The sequence below is a fragment of the Caretta caretta genome, chromosome 8, assembly GCF_965140235.1.
Source record: "Caretta caretta isolate rCarCar2 chromosome 8, rCarCar1.hap1, whole genome shotgun sequence".
Taxonomy (NCBI): Eukaryota; Metazoa; Chordata; order Testudines; family Cheloniidae; genus Caretta; species Caretta caretta.
The window spans coordinates 12,642,703-12,659,737 of NC_134213.1; the positions used below are offsets into that span (position 1 = coordinate 12,642,703).

Below are 17,035 nucleotides of genomic sequence, written 5' to 3' on the forward strand. Positions count from 1 at the left end.
CAGAGTAGTGCGGAAGAATTACTTCTCGTGTCTTACTTACAACACTCCTGCTAATACATCCCAGAACGATGTTTGCTTTTTTTGCAAGTGTTACCCTATTGACTCATATTTAGCTTGTGATCCACTATGACCCCCAGATCCCTTTCCACAGTACACCTTCCTAGGCAGCCATTTCCCATTTTGTATGTGTGCAATGTAACTGACTGTTCCTTCCGAAGTAGAGTACTCTGCATTTGTCCTCATTGAATTTCACCCTATTTACTTCAGACCATTTCTCCAGTTTGTCCAGGTCATTTTGAATTTTAATCCTATCCTCCAAAGCATTTGAAACCCCTCCCAGCTTGGTATTGTCCGCAAACTTTATAAGTGTACTCTCTATATGCCATTATCTAAATCATTCGTGAAGATATTGAACAGAACCAGACCCAGAACTGATCTCTGCAGGACCCCACTTGATATGCCCTTTCAGTTTGACTGTGAACCACTGACTAGTCTCTAGGAATGGTTTTCCAACCTGTTATGCACCTACCTTATAGTAGCTTCATCTAGGTTGTATTTCCCTAGTTTGTTTATGGGAAGGTCATGCAAGACAGTATCAAAAGCCTTACTAAAGTCAAGATTTACTACATCTACCTCTTCCCCCCATGCACAAGGCTTGTTTCTCTGTCAAAGAAAGCTATTAGATGGGTTTGACATGATTTGTTCTTGACAAATCCATGGTGACTGTTACTTATCACCTTGTTATCTTCTAGGTGCCTGTGAACTGACTGCTTAATTATTTGCTTCATTATCTTTCCAGGTACTGAAGTTAAGCTAATTGGTCTGTAATTCCCTAGGTTGTCCTTATTCCTCTTTTTATAGATGGGCACTATATTTTCCCTTTTCCTGTCCTCTGGAATCTTTATCTACTCAATCAGCTCCTTGAGTATTCTAAGATGTATTTCATCAGGCCCTGGTGATTTGAAAACATCTAACTTGTCAAAAGAAAAGGAGTACTTGTGGCACCTTAGAGACTAACCAATTTATTTGAGCTTAAGCATCCGATGAAGTGAGCTGTAGCTCACGAATGCTTATGCTCAAATAAATTGGTTAGTCTCTAAGGTGCCACAAGTACTCCTTTTCTTTTTGTGAATACAGACTAACACGGCTGTTACTCTGTAACTTGTCTAAGTAATTTTTAACTTGTTCTTTCCCTATTTTAGCCTCTGATCCTACCTCATTTTCACTGCCATTCATTGAGTTAGATGTCCAATTGCTACTAAACTTTTTGGTGAAACTGAAACAAAAAAGTCATTTAGCACTTCTGCTATTTCCATATTTTATGTTATTGTGTTGTTATCCCCCCACCCCTAATTGAGTAACGGGTCTACCCTGTCCTTGGTCTTCCTCCTGCTTCTAATATATTTGTACAATGTTTTCTTGTTACCCTTTATGTCTGTGGCTAGTTTAATCTCGTTTTGTGCCTCGGCCTTTCTAATTTTGTCCCTACATACTTGTGTTACTTGTTTATCTTCATCCTTTGTAATTTGATCTACGTGTCCACTTTTTGTAGGATTCTGTTTTGCGTTTCAGATCATTGAGGATCTCCCAATTAAGCCAGGGTGGTCTCTTGCCATGTTTCCTATCTTTCCTACTCAGTGAGATAGTTTGCTCTTGTGCCCTTAATAATGTCTCTTTGAAAAACTGCCAACTCACTTGAACTAACTTGCTTCCCAAGAGATCTTACCTACCAACTCTCTGAGTTTGCTAAAGTCTGCCTTCTTGAAATTCATTGTCTTTATTATGTTGTTTTCCCTCCCACCATTCCTTAGAATCATGAACTCTATCATTTCATGATCACTTTCACACAAACTGCCTTCCACTTTCAAATTCTCAACCAGTTCTCCCCTAGTGGCTTTTTCTACCTTCTGAAATTAAAAATATGGTCTCCAATACATTCCAAGAACTTGTTGGATAATCTGTGCCCTGCTGTGTTATTTTCCCAACAGATGTTTGGGTAGTTGAAGTCCCCCATCAGCACCAAGTCCTGTGCTTTGGATGATTTTGTTAGTTGTTTATAAAAAGCCTCATCCACTTCCTCTTCCTGGTTAGGTGGTCTGTAGACCCCTAACATGACATTACCCTTCTTACCCTGTTTATCCTTATCTAGAGACTTTCAACAAGTCTGTCTCCTATTTACATCTCAACCTCAGTCCAAGTGTATACATTTTTGATATATAAGGCAACTTCTCCCTTTTTTCCCTGCCTGTCCTTCCTGAGCAAGCTGTACCCCTCTATACCAATATTCCAGTCGTGTATTATCCCACCAAGTCTCTGTGATGCCCACTATGTCATAGTTGTGTTTAATGATTAGCATTTCTAGTTATTCCTGCTTATTACCCAAACTTCTCGCATTAGTATACAAATTATGCACATTTCAGAAATAGGGAAACTGCAGTTCGCAGAGATTGTCTTAGTTTACTCAGGAAAACTGAAACCAATTACACCAACTCAGGATCTGGCCCCAGAGGTATAATAAAGCATGATGTCACACCAGCAGTCAACGATGCCTGATATACCACTCCCCAATAGTCTGACACCCATCCACATTCTTAATACAACAGTTACACTAATCAAGTCATGCTCAGCCATTAGATTCACAAGACTGGAGACAGAAAACAGAGGGAATAGTGTGAGACAAGGCAGATCCAATGGAAGTTTTGTCTGAGTGCATGAAGTGCGTAAGGACTTCACGACTGACTGTTGATACCAACTGTTGGTATAGACTCACCTAACAGGGTGCTATGATTTTTAAATTTCTATTTTGGATGCTATTACTCGGTTTTACTTAGTCCTCACTGAGGCAAAACAGCCACTGGGCCACAAGGGCTGCAGAGGACCCTTTGTCCTGCAAAGGGGAGCTGCATACCATCCAGACTGATTCTTCGGAAGGTCAGGCCATCACAGCCAGAACAGGAAGTGGCTGCAGTGGGACCCTGCGGAGGCCCAGCATGCTCATGCAAACAGGAAGCTTTATTTCTCTGCGAGGTCACTTTTTCAAAGTTTTCTGATCTCCTAAGCAGACACAGGCCACTTCAGTTTGGATTTTTTTTATCTTTTGATCAGCTAAAAGCCTCAGGATTTAGTCCTGATTTTCAGAGGAATCTATGTATCTTTGATAGTGTAACAGAATCAGGGCAAATTTAAGGCCAGTGCGTCCAGATACTGAGAAAATTGGCACAAGTATCCCTTTGTGAAAGTACTAGGACTATATCATGTCTGTCCCTTTACAGAATGCATCCCCGCAACTCCAATCCCAGACTTACCGAGAGGATGCACATCTTCATTAGATTCCAAAAGAGGAACAAAAATTGGATCGTATTAAAAAAAATCTAACACCACTGCTACAAGGATACATAAGCTGCTGCAGAATCCTCCACTGCCCCTTCTGCGGCTGAGCCTCAGGAGAAGCTGCTGCTAAGTCAAAAGTCAGCCAGCATCTCAAACTGAGAAAAGTAAGTCCAGCCTACACATCCAGTGACAGGCCCACCTGCCTGTCTAGATGTGATATATCTTGATTTTTGAAAAGCTTTTGATACTGTCCCGCATGACCTTCTTATAAATAAACTAGGGAAATGCAACCTAGATTGAGCTACATTAAGGTAGGTGCAAAACTGGTTGGAAAACCATTCCCAAAGAGTAGTTATCAGTGGTTCACAGTCATGCTGGAAGGGCATAATGAGTGGGGTCCCGCAGGGATCAGTTCTGGGTCCGGTTCTGTTCAATATTTTCATCAATGATTTAGATAATGGCATATAGAGAGTACACTTATAAATGTTGCGGACGATACTAAGCTGGGAGGGGTTGCAAGTGCTTTGGAGGAAAGGATTAAAATTCAAAATGATCTGGACAAATGGTCTGAAGTAAATAAGATGAAATTCAATGAGGACAAATGCAAAGTACTCCATTTAGGAAGGAACAATCAGTTGCACACATACAAAATGGGAAATGACTGCCTAGGAAGGAGTACTGCGGAAAGGGATCTGGGAGTCATAGTGGACCACAGGCTAAATATGAGTCAACAGTGTAACGCTGTTGCGAAGAAAACGAACGTCATTCTGGGTTGTATTAGCAGGAGTGTTGTAAGCAAGACACGAGAAGTAATTCTTCCGCATCGCTCCACTCTGATTAGGCCTCAACTGGAGCATTATGTCCAGTTCTGGGCACCACATTTCAGAAAGGATGTGGACAAATTGGAGAGAGTTCAGAGAAGAGCAACAAAAATGATTAAAGATCTAGAAAACATGACCTATGAGGGAAGACTGAAAAAACTGGATTTGTTTAGTTTGGAAAAGAGAAGACTGAGAGGGGACATGAGAACAGTTTTCAAGTATGTAAAAGGTTGTTGCAAGGAGGAGGAAGAAATGTAACCTCTGAGGGGAGGACAAGAATCAATGGGCTTAAATTGCAGCAAGAGCAGTTTAGGCTGGAGATTTGGAAAAATTTAGGATTCTATGTTGGCAGGTGTGGGTAGGTTGCGTCTCTTTCCTAATCCACAGGTACAAAACGCACTGGTCAGTTCTCTATCCTCATTGTTCAGACATGAGGGGGCTTCACAGGGTCGTAGGAGCACACGAGGGTCAGATGGTGTTTTCTAGTATTTAGAGCAGAGGACTGGGAGTCAGGACTTGTGGGCTCTGTTCCCAGTTCTGCCACTGACTCACTGTGTGATCGTGGGCAATTCCCATTAACTTTGAAGCGCCTCCATTTATTCTGTTATTTTACCTTGCTCAGTGCTTACATTCAAACCCTGTCGATATGGTCGAAGATTGTGTTCACTGATCAAGAAAAAACTCTATCTGCCTACCAACAGAATGACAGCCTGTGTTCAGGGGAGCCATGTCCTGAAAACTCACTGGATCAGCTACATAGAGGAGACAGCGCATCTCACACCACAGGGCACTGTGAGCTGGGGCTCCTGAAATGTATTCCTGGCTCTGCCACTGACTCATTGTGCAACTCAGTTAGCCTCTGTGCCTCAGTTTACTCACAAGTGAAATAAACCCTTACATCACACAGGTGTGGCGAGGTTTAATTCTAGATCTATAAAGCGTTGTGAGACCCTCAGATTATAGGCTCCATAAAAAGGTAAAGTGTTGGCATTATTACCTGATTCTTGTAGGTGTACAGCTGTGGGTTAATGCTAGCGTGAGCTGAGTAAGCAGAGCATGTCAACCTGTCCTTCCAGTGCCTACCAGCAAGGAAACTTGCTTTTAACTGCTCATTTCCCCTGTTTTCATTCAGCTTCAAATGGCATTATATATCTGTGCTGGGCCCCTTTAAACTCTGGCCAATTCTCAGGCACACATCAGTACAAAATAAAACCCTATCAGGTACTGGTCAACTAGAAGTGGCTCGCTAGATGAAACAGCCCTGCTAAGTTCTGCCTGCCAGGTGATCTCACGGACAGTCAGACGAGGCGGATATATTGATGGACACTGAAGACATTCAAACACTCAATGGAATTAAGCAAGTTTCAGCACTGGATAATGCAAGGGAAGGTTGTGAGGGCCAAGCCAACGTGACCCAGGGCCAAAAGATGAGTCTCTGCACCTCCCAGAAGCAGTGCTAAACTCAGTGCCTGGATCCCCTCCATCACCTGCTACTCAACAGTGCTCATCTTCAGCAACCCATTTGTTTTAAGGTGGCTCTTGGTTTCAGTCATTTCAGATGGTTGTTTTCTGGGGAAAATGCTCCTTAAAACAAATCCTTTCCTCTCCACCTCACCCACAGCTTTGACATTTCAGAGCTCCAGAAAATAAAATGTTTCCAAATCTAATTTTCAGCTTTGGATCTGCAAGACCTAGAGGCAACGCAAAAGTAGGAAGAGTTCATTTCTCAAATCCCAGCTGAAAGATTAAAAGAATGGCAGAAGCTGGGTATAAAATTCCTTTGGGAGCCAGAGACTGACTCGCTGGGTAGGAAGTGACCCCGCCCCCTTCCACAAAATATCTATCTGCTCATGGTCTAAATGCTCCCTAGCTCCCCAGAGATGGAATCTGTTTTCCTGTGGGTTGCAGTATGATTTGCTAAATATATTATGACGCACCATTCCACAGCTCCCAGACCTCTGTGTGGCTTCTCCTCCCCTCTAGGAATTTCACATACAAATCACTGTCAAAGTGACAGCATTAGCACAAGTGAGTTAACACAGAGCATTCATCAACCTAGGGCCCTAATTCTCCTTTATACAATGGCCACTTTACCCCTCTCTGACAGTGTAAAGGATTGAGCTGTACCTGTTTTAAGGTCCCTTTACACTGCTACAGTAGTTGCAATGACCTTATTATAAATGAAAATTCGGCACTCTATGTTGCTTACTTGAGCACAGGGTTTTCAAAAAGCCAGAAGGGTTTTTTTTCTTTAACAGGTTTGATTTCCTGATTCCCTGAGTTTCCTGAGATATTATTTCTTTTTAAATCACTCATCAAATGGAAAAAAATATTCAAAAAACAAAGTGAAAATTTACTGTAGGGCCTAACATAAACAAAATGTGGATTCATACCCTGACAAATGCACACAGTGTTCCTATGCTCAGAAGTGAAATAAGATTGGCACTATTAAAATATTTTGGGGGGAGAGCTGATTGCAATTTCAATTTTAAATTAACGACCCCTGACGGGGATGGACAAGGAAAAAGTTAAGCCCTCACACTGGGGAAAATAAGTTTTAAGACAAGTAAAACTGAGGGTCCTGAAAATATTATTCTTGTCAATCCGCTAAAACGCAGTTAGCAATGCGAAGAGTTGGCAATGGCCCCCAGAGAAGACAAGTTTTAAGGCGGGTCATGTTCCTTCCTGTGCTACTCTAAACCAGGAGATGCCAGAGGTTCCAGTTCAGATCCATGCCTGGCAGCTGAAATCTACGTTTCATCACTGTGACTATCACATCAGCACCAAAAAATGGAAAACATCTGGACCAATGACTGTATCAAGCGGGGAGCTCTGGGGAGGAAGGGCACACACATACATCTGCTGTGCTTCCTGTTTTGTGTGATGAAAGATGCTTGTGGGATTTAAAAGCGAAAATCTGACAGTGCCAGCGTTTATTCTCTGTGGGCCTGATTCACCACAACCCCGTACGGGGCGCAGTCGCTTACTCGGGGTCAATGGAGTACAAAGTGGGTGTGTGGTGCTAAAGGAAGGTACTTTATTTCACTCCCTTTGCACTGGTGAAAATGACAGCAGGGAAACGGTGGATTGGGCCCTGTAGAAGTGAACTCTCTTGGGGAGTTTTCGATTTGAAGAATCTGAGGAGAGAGAGAGAGAGACTGTTTCTATTTGCTCCCTCAAGACCGAAGATGAAGGTTGTTGCAAGCTGCCCTGCTGAAATACCATGCGCTGCACTGGACAGCATGGATGCACCTGCTTTAGAGATACAGGAAACTGTGGTTTCCGCTTCCACTTAGTAACTCAAGGCAAAATCCTGGTCCCTGCACACAGTTGGAGCAAGTTATCTGTGCACTGGGGAACTAAATAGGGAGCTGGGGCATTAGGATCCTACCCATGACACAGGGACAGAGTGTGAGTGCTCCCACAGTCCCTGGAGGCAGGGTTAGGTTAGTGGATATGGGTGGTTGTGGGCACGATGGCCATGCTTAGTAACACACCTGCCCCAACCCAATCCCCTGGCCCACGGTAGAGCCATGATGGAACTTTCCTCCCCAGTGCCCAGTAGTGCACCGGGCCTCTGTGCAGTCTCACCATCCGTGCATCACACCTGAACAGGTTCTACTGCAATCCAGGCTTTCCCTGTCCCCTGGCAGGGGTAGGAAGATTTTGCTCACAAAGCTACAAAACAAAACACGGTCCAACAAAATGCCTAGAAACAAAAGCTTTTTGCAAAAATGTGAATTCCCAGTACAACAGCTCAGGCTGGTTTTAGATGGGCACTTACTGCACAGGTAGTGCCAAGCTATCACTTTTCATCTTGAAATAAACCCAAAACCTTCAGTCCAAGGGCTGGACGTTTCCTAGTTCAGACTGTGGTTAGCTATTAAAGGTGACTAAAAAAGGATATTCCACACACAGGTGTTTTTCAAGGAGTAAGTTAACTCAACAGTCCCTTTTACAACTTCCCTTTTGATGTGTTCAGACTTCTCATTAAAGTTTCATTTCTTCCTATATTTTCTCTTGGGAAGGCAGGGGGTATGTGTGTACAAAAGTTTACTTCATAACTTTTGGCCGGCAGCTGCAATAGCAGCTGTCACCAAGGGACAAACTGTGCTTCAGACGAGGTTATTGACTTTATTGAAATTCCTCCATCATTTGAGGAGCAAAACAGAATTTCCTCCATATACAGTAACTCCTCACTTAACGTTGTAGTTCTGTTCCTGAAAAATGCGACTTTAAGAGAAACGATGTTAAGTGAATCCAATTTCCCCATAAGAATTAATGTAAATGGGGGGGGGGGTTAGGTTCCAGGGAAATTTTTTTTTTGCCAGACAAAAGACTACACACACACACATACACACAGAGTTTAATACTGTACACAGCGATGATGATTGTGAAGCTTGGTTGAGGTGGTGGAGTCAGAGGGGGGGATATTTCCCAGGGAATGCCTTACTGCTAAATGATGAACTAGCAATTGGCTGAGCCCTCAAGGGTTAATTCGTTGTTAATGTAGCCTCACACTCTACAAGGCAGCACAAATGGAGGGAGGGGAGACAGCACGGCAGACAGAGACACACACCCTGTGTGTGGGAGAGACAGAGATGCACATTTCCCCTTTAAGTACGCCCGACACCACTCTTAGGGCTTGCCTACACTTACATTTTATAGCGCTCTAACTTGCTGGCTCAGGGGTGTGAAAAATCACCCCCCTGAGCACAGCAAGTCAGAGCGCTTTAAAGCGCTAGTGTAAACAGGCTCCCAGTGCTCAGAGCTAATCCCCCCATGGAGGTGGATTTCCAGGAGCGCTGGGAGACCTCTCTCCCAGCCCTCGCATGCAACTACACTCGCACTTCAAAGCACTGCTGCAGGAACGCTCCCGTGACAGCACTTTGAAGTTTCCAGTGTAGCCATGCCCTTAAGTACACTACCTTGTTAAGTTAATCAGCAAGCTGAGACCACAGAAGCTGCTGCCAGGAAACTCCCTCCATCCTGAGCCCTGTCGTGTCCCCCCCTCCTCTATGGAGATGGGGTAAGAGGGGTGCAGGAGCAGGGGGGAGGGGGACACCCTGACATTAGTCGCTGTCTCCTCTCCCCCCTACCCCCAGCAAGCAGGAGGCTCTGGAGAGCAGCTCCAAGGCAGAGGGCAGGAGCAGCACATGGCAGTGGGGGGAGGGACAGCTGAATTGCTGGCAATTGATAGCCTGCTGAGTGTATGGGGGGCTGCCAGTCCACCCTGGTTCCAAGCCCCCACCAGCTAGCTGCAACAGGCTGCTCTTCCTGCAAGCAGTGGCAAAGCAGACGTTATAAGGGAGCATTGCGCCACTTTAAAGAGTATGTTCCCTAATTGATCAGCAACGTAACAACAAAACAACGTTAACCAGGATGACTTTAAGTGAAGAGTTTCTGTAATCTGAAGTCATCTCCCCCTGCTGAGTTCCTGAAAGCATTTTTTAAATTGATTTTTAAAGATTAAAAACATACAGGGTCTCCAGGGTGACCTGTACCATTTTAAAGGCATGGAACCCAAAGATCTTTGATATTCTTATCCAAATGATTCATATACGTTAAAAAGGAAGAAAAAGAGAAAAGAAAAACAGGTTGGGGTGTGGACACACTGCTGGCAGCAGCCCACTGGAATAGAGCAGATAACTTGCCCTAAGTTCTGGTGGAGTTACCTGGACAGCTGGGTGTCATCATGCGGCAAAGGGAAGAACTGAAATCAATTTTAATAGAAAAAATAGAGCTCAGTCATCAGTAATGGAGCTGGGGGATTGTGGGCACAGTGGCCATGCCCTGCAACGTACCTGATCCAGCCCCAAATCCTAAATACAATTTACTTCGCTTTGTCTGAACTGTAGGCATAGGCCATGAAAGACCACGCCAGATACTTTTTCTTGACGGTGCCTGTTAGCCCCCATTACTAATATTTCTCTTACCCTTGCTACCCAGAGGGAAACACTGGATTGTTCCCCCAGCTTGCATCACACTGCAACAGTACCTTCGGCCATATTTACTACACTTAGCAGGATACAACATGTGCCAAGGGAGTCCCAAGGGAGTAGCTGTGTGACGCACTGAGAGACTTGTGACCCAAATTCTGGGACTTTTGGACACTCCCACCAGCTAGGAGTCACGATCCCCTTGTCCTGCAGTTCAACAAGTATTATGTAATCTCATCACAGGCGTTAAGTCTCTGGCTTTAGAAAAGTGTCCTTGAATTTCAGTGCAGGGAGCAGATGATGTTGCTGCCCTTTGTCCATGCCTAGTGCTCAGCTTCTGTATGGATGACAGTAGTAACTCTACATCCCTTTCCTACCTGAGCAGCTACTTATCTTTTATTTGCCTATTTTAAAGTATTTGTTGATAGCATAGTTATCTAGATTGATACACTTGTTATAGCTTGTCTTTGGTGGCTGTCTGTCTATTTAGCAGCCAGCATTCTGCTTTCCTCTCCTGTGTGCAATGTGTTGAAGTGGATGGCAATAAAAGATAGCCGGTTAAAGTTATCGGGCCAAGTCTTACAGCTCTTACCAAGTCCCAACTCCCACTGACTTCAGTGGGACTCCAGCACAGGCACTGAGTTTCCCAATGGACCCTGCACGCCCATAAATCACTGAAGAGGTTAACGTGAATGTGGATTTTTATGTTTATTTTACCCTCTCCAAACCCCTGGGTCATTGCAAAATGACACCAACCTGGGCAAATGCAGAGCTGGTGGCCCCTGAGAGTCCTTCTCTCACTCATACCCAGCAATCCAAGAACGAGAGAAGACTTTCCCTAAGGGAGAGCATTCACATCTCTGTCATAACATCTGGGGGAGGGGGTGGGAAGCCTGAGTTCATATCCCGCCCCAAAGCTCCATGTTAACACCTTGGTCCTCTGTCAGCACATTCCCAGGCCACACCGAAGGATTTGTTTTAAGCAATACACTGAATGTGAATGCTGCAATGCTGGGTCACGTGGCATAAAATCTATCACCCATCACTGATCCAAGCTAAGTCACTTGCGCGTATGGCTGCTGGTGCGCTGCTAAGCTTGTACAGCTTAGAGTGTGCCCTTCCAGGACCATGATGGTAGGTTTGGACAGCCTATAAAACCACATTTCTGTCTGCCTAGACAGATATGTTCTCGCATATATATTACTTGCTTACTAAGGGATTTTGCCCTTCACTTGTCCCCTCTTGCACATTTCCACTGTGTCTTGGCTGTCCTCACAGAAGCACAGGCCACTGCTGCAGTTGGAAGCATCACCTGGTTCGACTGCATTTAATCATTTGCCCACTCCCCTGGATCTGAATCCCGGGACTGATGCTTTTTTACCAGCTTAAGGCTCACTTCCACCTAGCTCAAGTTCCAGGCCTGCCTGCTTTATTTACTCTACATTGCAGTTTAGACAGCACTATAAACTCAAATTATTTTGGAAGCTCCTCAAATAAACAGATGGCCAGAACAATGCCAAGTAAATAAGTATCCTGTCCAAGGACAGGAATAGAGACTGCAATGCATCTAGCAGCATAATCACTATTGTGCTCACTTACCTAATCACTGGTTCAGGTATTGCCTCTGCTCCCGCTGGAACTTGGACTCCTTTCTCCCACTCCTGTCTCCATGGATCGGCAAGTATGTAGAACTCATCTGGACTCAACTGATGTGAGTCAGGGATTTTCATGGCTGTTATCAGATCGGTACGAAAAACCTACAGCAAAAAAGCAATGAGACAGTCTTAAATGACTCGGCAGAGATGAGACACTGCACTGGAATATCAGCATTCCCCTGGTATTCAGGTTTCTGCTGCCTTTAGGGATTTTCCAACGGGGCAATCATGCCAGGCCTGAGAAAAGAGAGGGACCCGCCTGGGGCAGTGGAAGTAAATATGGAGAACAGGTAAACTCCTGTTCACACACTAGGATATACCATCAGGCCTTCTGTTTTCCCTCAAACAAATTTACCTTCAAGGGACCCTACCCGCAATTTGACAAAAGTACCTGGAGGGAGGGTCCTTCGTATTACAATGCAAGGGCTTTCAAGAAAACTTCCTGTCTTCAGCTCAGCTTCCCCTCCCCTTTCATGGGGGTTAGGGGAACAGGCTATTGGAGTGCCTGCTCACAGAACTGGAGGGAACCCCACAGCCCACGCAGAGTGTCTCTTTACTTCCTGATTCTCACACATTATTTTACTTTCCTGTTATTCATGCTCCCAGTGAGGGAAGAGCTGGCTGACTGCAACTGATTGCTGAGTCATCCCCGCTTAAAGACACTGAGACAAAACTGCTCCAGGGAATTCTGGTCTTTCCACTGGGAGGCCTCAATGTCCCAGAGCAGGTTGAGATCCTGGAACTTGGTGGCCTGGATGAACTTGGACCGCTATACTTATTATTCCAACAACCAGAAGAGAATGCAGGCTTCTCTTCCCACAACTTTAGGGGAGAGAAGGAACAAACCACAGATTGCGTTCAGTGTGTTCCCCAGGAGGGGGAGCAGATTGTTAGCATGGGAGATGCAGGTAACTAAGAAATGAGACTGAGTGCGATTAGAATATCAATCCCTTATGACCAGCACCTCTGGCCTTTCTGAGTGGGGAAACTCACTGTGGGATTCACTCTCTTTTTTTCTCCTCCTGCCACTTAATAGGCATATTAGCCATTTGTCAAATTACAACTAGATGAAAAGACAAGCAGCAAGTACCTTGATACATAAACATAATGGGCCTGACTCTCATCTCACTTACAATGGTGTAAATCAAGAGTAACTCCACTTTACATCAGTGTAGGATGCATGCATGCGAGATTCGGGCTTTATATTTCAATCAGTGCTGGGAGAGAGATAGCCAACATTAAAGAAGGGTAAAATAAAGGGTGCACTATTTTCCTCCAGGTGATGAACGGATTTAACATATTCACACAAACATCTACTTTGAACTCAGCAGAAAATACGACTCCATGTTTTCCCTGCATTCAGCTTTCTTAGGGCATGCTGATGTTTTCTTTCTTCTTGAATGGCTGATACAGATAAGGCTGTAGTGAATATACACAGTCACCTGATTCCCATGCATGTTTTAGTTTTTATTATCTGCGACAAATGCAGGGAAATAAGCAAAACCATTCTTTGATCAGCCTTCAGAAACTGCTCCTTTCAGGTCACAACACAATTCTCATACAAAATACTCTGGGTCTTTTTTTCTAAAACTCATCACTGTTAAAACATAGTCAGAGCTGCCCTGGCAAACGCAAAGGCACTTAAAAACAGCCAGATTCTTTGACACTGACCTTGCCCCCCTTTCAGAAGTAAACATAGCATTGCCAGTGAACTCCCTGTCTCTGCAACAGAGTGATTCAGGGACATGCTGGAAAACCATGGGCTGAGCTTCCTTCAGCATCCTTAAAGGAAAACTCCTGTGTTAATTACAAATCTTAATGGGCAAAACAAATATTTTCAAAGGGGCAGAATAGCTGGCTCTCAGTGTGGATACCTGTGGGTGGGGAGGAAAGGTATAAGGAACTATTCAGAGGCTATCTACAATTTCAGTCCCAGACGGCAACACCTGGGGTACAAGCTACCCCCAAAGGATCAGCTGGGGCAGGCAGAGGGTGGGGGAACTTTCTACCTTCAGCCACTCCAGCCTACAGCTTTTTTCAAAAACATGGTATGCATGTTTTTAAAATGAGGGGAAATATTTTTTTCTGCATTGCCTTGGTACTAAAAAGCTTTGTGACCCTTTTTCCTCAAGCTTCCAAGAAATGTTACCTCTCTTTGGAGAGAGACTAAGCCTGGGAAGTTCTATCCCATAATGTGACTGTTTCAGAAAGCTGCAAATGTCTGAGAACAAGCAGTTTGAATGACAAGACTTGTGTATCCATAACTATGGCAGTCACTGCCTCCCACCTCCCACCCCCCATTACATTTAGGGATGGATCAATGGACACTTGAATCCAAACACCTAAGAAATCTTCCCAGACCAGAATGAGTATTGAAACCCGCCCCTGGAGTTCTGGTTCCAGATTGGCTCCGTAAGTACAAAGGGTTCTGGCTTGGCAGCTGAAAAGATTTTGTTCCATGGTGGAAACCTTGTGAGATTCTTGCTATTTGGGGGTGAGATTTCAAAAGAGCCACTCATAAGATTTGATAACAAGAAGTAGACAAGATACATTTGACGCTGCTGGTGTCCTCTTGTTTTTCAGGGGGAAGATGCTAGTCTTCCTGTCCCCATCCTCCCCCAGACCAAAGAAGCCAGGACTGCTGGGGGAAGACTGCCAATGGGCTGAACCCCTTTCTGAAAATGACATGATTGTGGACAGAAGCCGCCAGCAGGTCACTCTCTCCTCCACAGACGGCGGGATCCCTCCACCTAACAAACCTCTCTGTCCTTCTCAACCCTCAGTCTGCATAACACTAGAAAGTATGGCTACTTTCCTTTTAGTTTGGAGGGACTACTTTTTTATTTTACAGCAAATGAAAGGATACCAAGAGAGAAAGACATCCATAGATGAGACACGGGGCCAAATCTATTTTCACTTGCACCACAGTAAATCTAGAGTAACTCCATTGGCACCGACAGAGGTATTCTGGATTTACACTGGTCTAACTAAGACCAGGATCTGCCTCACAAAGTATCAGAAACTCTAGTCAGAGTATCACAAATGCTCTGGATGTTATTGTTCAGAGATCCCAAAGGAGTAGATAAAGATGGGCCAGATATTCAGCGGATGTAAATTAGTGTAGCTTGAACAGAGGTATGCCGATTTACACCAGCTAGGGCTCTGGCCATCTGTTTTCAGTATCTCTGATAATAAAAAGTGAAAGAAGAGAACGGAAAATTGTTTTCAGAATCATTTCTGAATGGAGGCCAGATTCTACTTCATTCCACTAGCATAAATCTGGGGTGACTCTTCTGCAGAGAATGAACGTACTCCTGATTTAGACCAGAATTTGGCCCAGAATGCCTCTTAAGGTTTTCTTTGAGGTGTCAGCAACACTTCCGAAATTCACAAGGTTGTAATTGTTGGTCTTAATTGCTAATGGTTATTGGATGACCCAGATGTGGAGAACAATACCTGGCACATTTTGGGGCTCACGAACAGCATGCCAGTTTGCTGGAAACGCAAAGGAATTACTAGGTTATAAAGCTGTTTCACACTTTAATATTCTGTCTGGCTTCCCAAAGGGATGGATATTGTTTACAGTCTTGGGGAAAAAATAGCTTGTTTAGTGAACAGGAAAAAAATCAAACTAAATGGTGGTATACATGCCTGCCTACATGGCCAGAGCCTGCAGCCGAATGCACTCTGATTCTCACTGACCCGTTAAACTGCTCAACTGGGCCCCTCCTCTCGGAGAATTCTCCAGCTCTGGGATAGTGATTTTGCTCATCTTCCCTTCCCATTTTGCTTCTGGACCTACTGAGGTTTCCCTGATGTACACTGTGAGGAAAACAATAATTCCATAAAACAGATCATGGTAAATAAGGTTTTTTGTCCAGGGGATTGCCTGACAGCAACGATTTGATTAGCGCTACACTGTCTCTTGGAGAATAAAGAACCATTTGTAAATGAAAATGGATGATTTCTCCTTTTCTTCGCATCTGTTATTATCTGAAATAATAACCCACAATGCCAGCAATAATACCCAGACACCAGCTAGCCCTAATCAGTCTGTCTCAGGCTACTTCTGTATTACCCTATGTGAGGCTGGGATGGATCAGGTGTTTTCTTCAGATGCTGTTTAATCTGTTCTCAGTGCTTATTCTCAAACTAACTATTGCTTGGCATGAACTGTAATGAATGATTCCAGGATGGCTTCACACTTTCAATACAAAGATCAAATGCCCCAGAGGGTATTTTCAAAACCAAATCGGATACTATGTAGGAATATAGACATTAACCCCTAACTGAGACCTGGTATTTAGGTCAGGTCATTTAATCCTCAGAGCCTCAGCTGATAACAATTACAGCTGAGTACAAATACATAAACATCCTTTCCTATATTGCTGCCTCTTTGAACACTAGGAGCACCTTTTCCCTGCTGCATTTGTTTGGAGACATTTTTGACCACATCTATAAAGAGCTAAATTAAACTGCCCAGACACAGTCTTGCTGCATCTTCCAATAAAAACATAATTAACAGCCTACATGTTATAGTCAGAGCTAGGCTGGGTTTGCGAAAGGTCAAGTTCCTTGAAGTCTCCATGTGCCAATATAATTTAATTGTTAAGAACACCACAGTAACATTTTATTATGCTACTAGTCTGAAAAATTAAAATAAGATTAAGATAAATGCTAAATAAACATAAGTAATGTGAAAAAGATGTCAGTCCTTACAGTGTTGCATCTCTGAATATCAAGCAATACGAAAACTATAAATATAAATAAAAAATAAATAAACCCAATGCAGCTCTAATGCATTTCTAAAACATAATGTATGTATGTGCCCTTTTAGTGATAGATCTACAGTCCCCAATGTCACCATTCAGACCTAAAGGCTGTTTAAGTTACTCAGTATCACCAAGTGACTATCTCCAAAGGATATAAACAAACAAGATTCAGCGTCAACCTGAACCTTTTATCTTGCTCTGAGTTTCCACCAGCTGGCTAGCCCGTTAGGATAAGGGATAATTTTGTTTCAGTGGCTATGAAGATCTCTCCTCTCTGATTTCAGAGTAGCAGCCGTGTTAGTCTGTATCCGCAAAAAGAAAAGGAGGACTTGTGGCACCTTAGAGACTAACAAATTTATTTGGGCATAAGCTTTCGTGAGCTACAGCTCACTTCATCTGACACATTCAGTGGAAAATACAGTGGGGAGATTTATATACACAGAGAACATGAAACAATGGGTGTTACCATACACACTGTAACGAGAGTGATCAGGTAAGGTGAGCTATTACCAGCAGAA

At 43.8% G+C, this 17,035-nt stretch overlaps 1 protein-coding gene across 3 annotated transcripts in view; it reads right to left on the minus strand.

Moving 5' to 3' along the window:
* JADE2 (jade family PHD finger 2) overlaps positions 1-17,035 on the minus strand; it is a 152,324-nt gene that overhangs the window by 93,802 nt on the left and 41,487 nt on the right. For all 3 annotated transcript variants that reach the window (XM_048861811.2, XM_048861814.2, XM_048861810.2), the window contains exon 4: positions 11,690-11,847. In XM_048861811.2, coding sequence (XP_048717768.1) covers positions 11,690-11,847 — 158 coding nt within the window. The remainder of the gene's footprint in view (positions 1-11,689; positions 11,848-17,035) is intronic.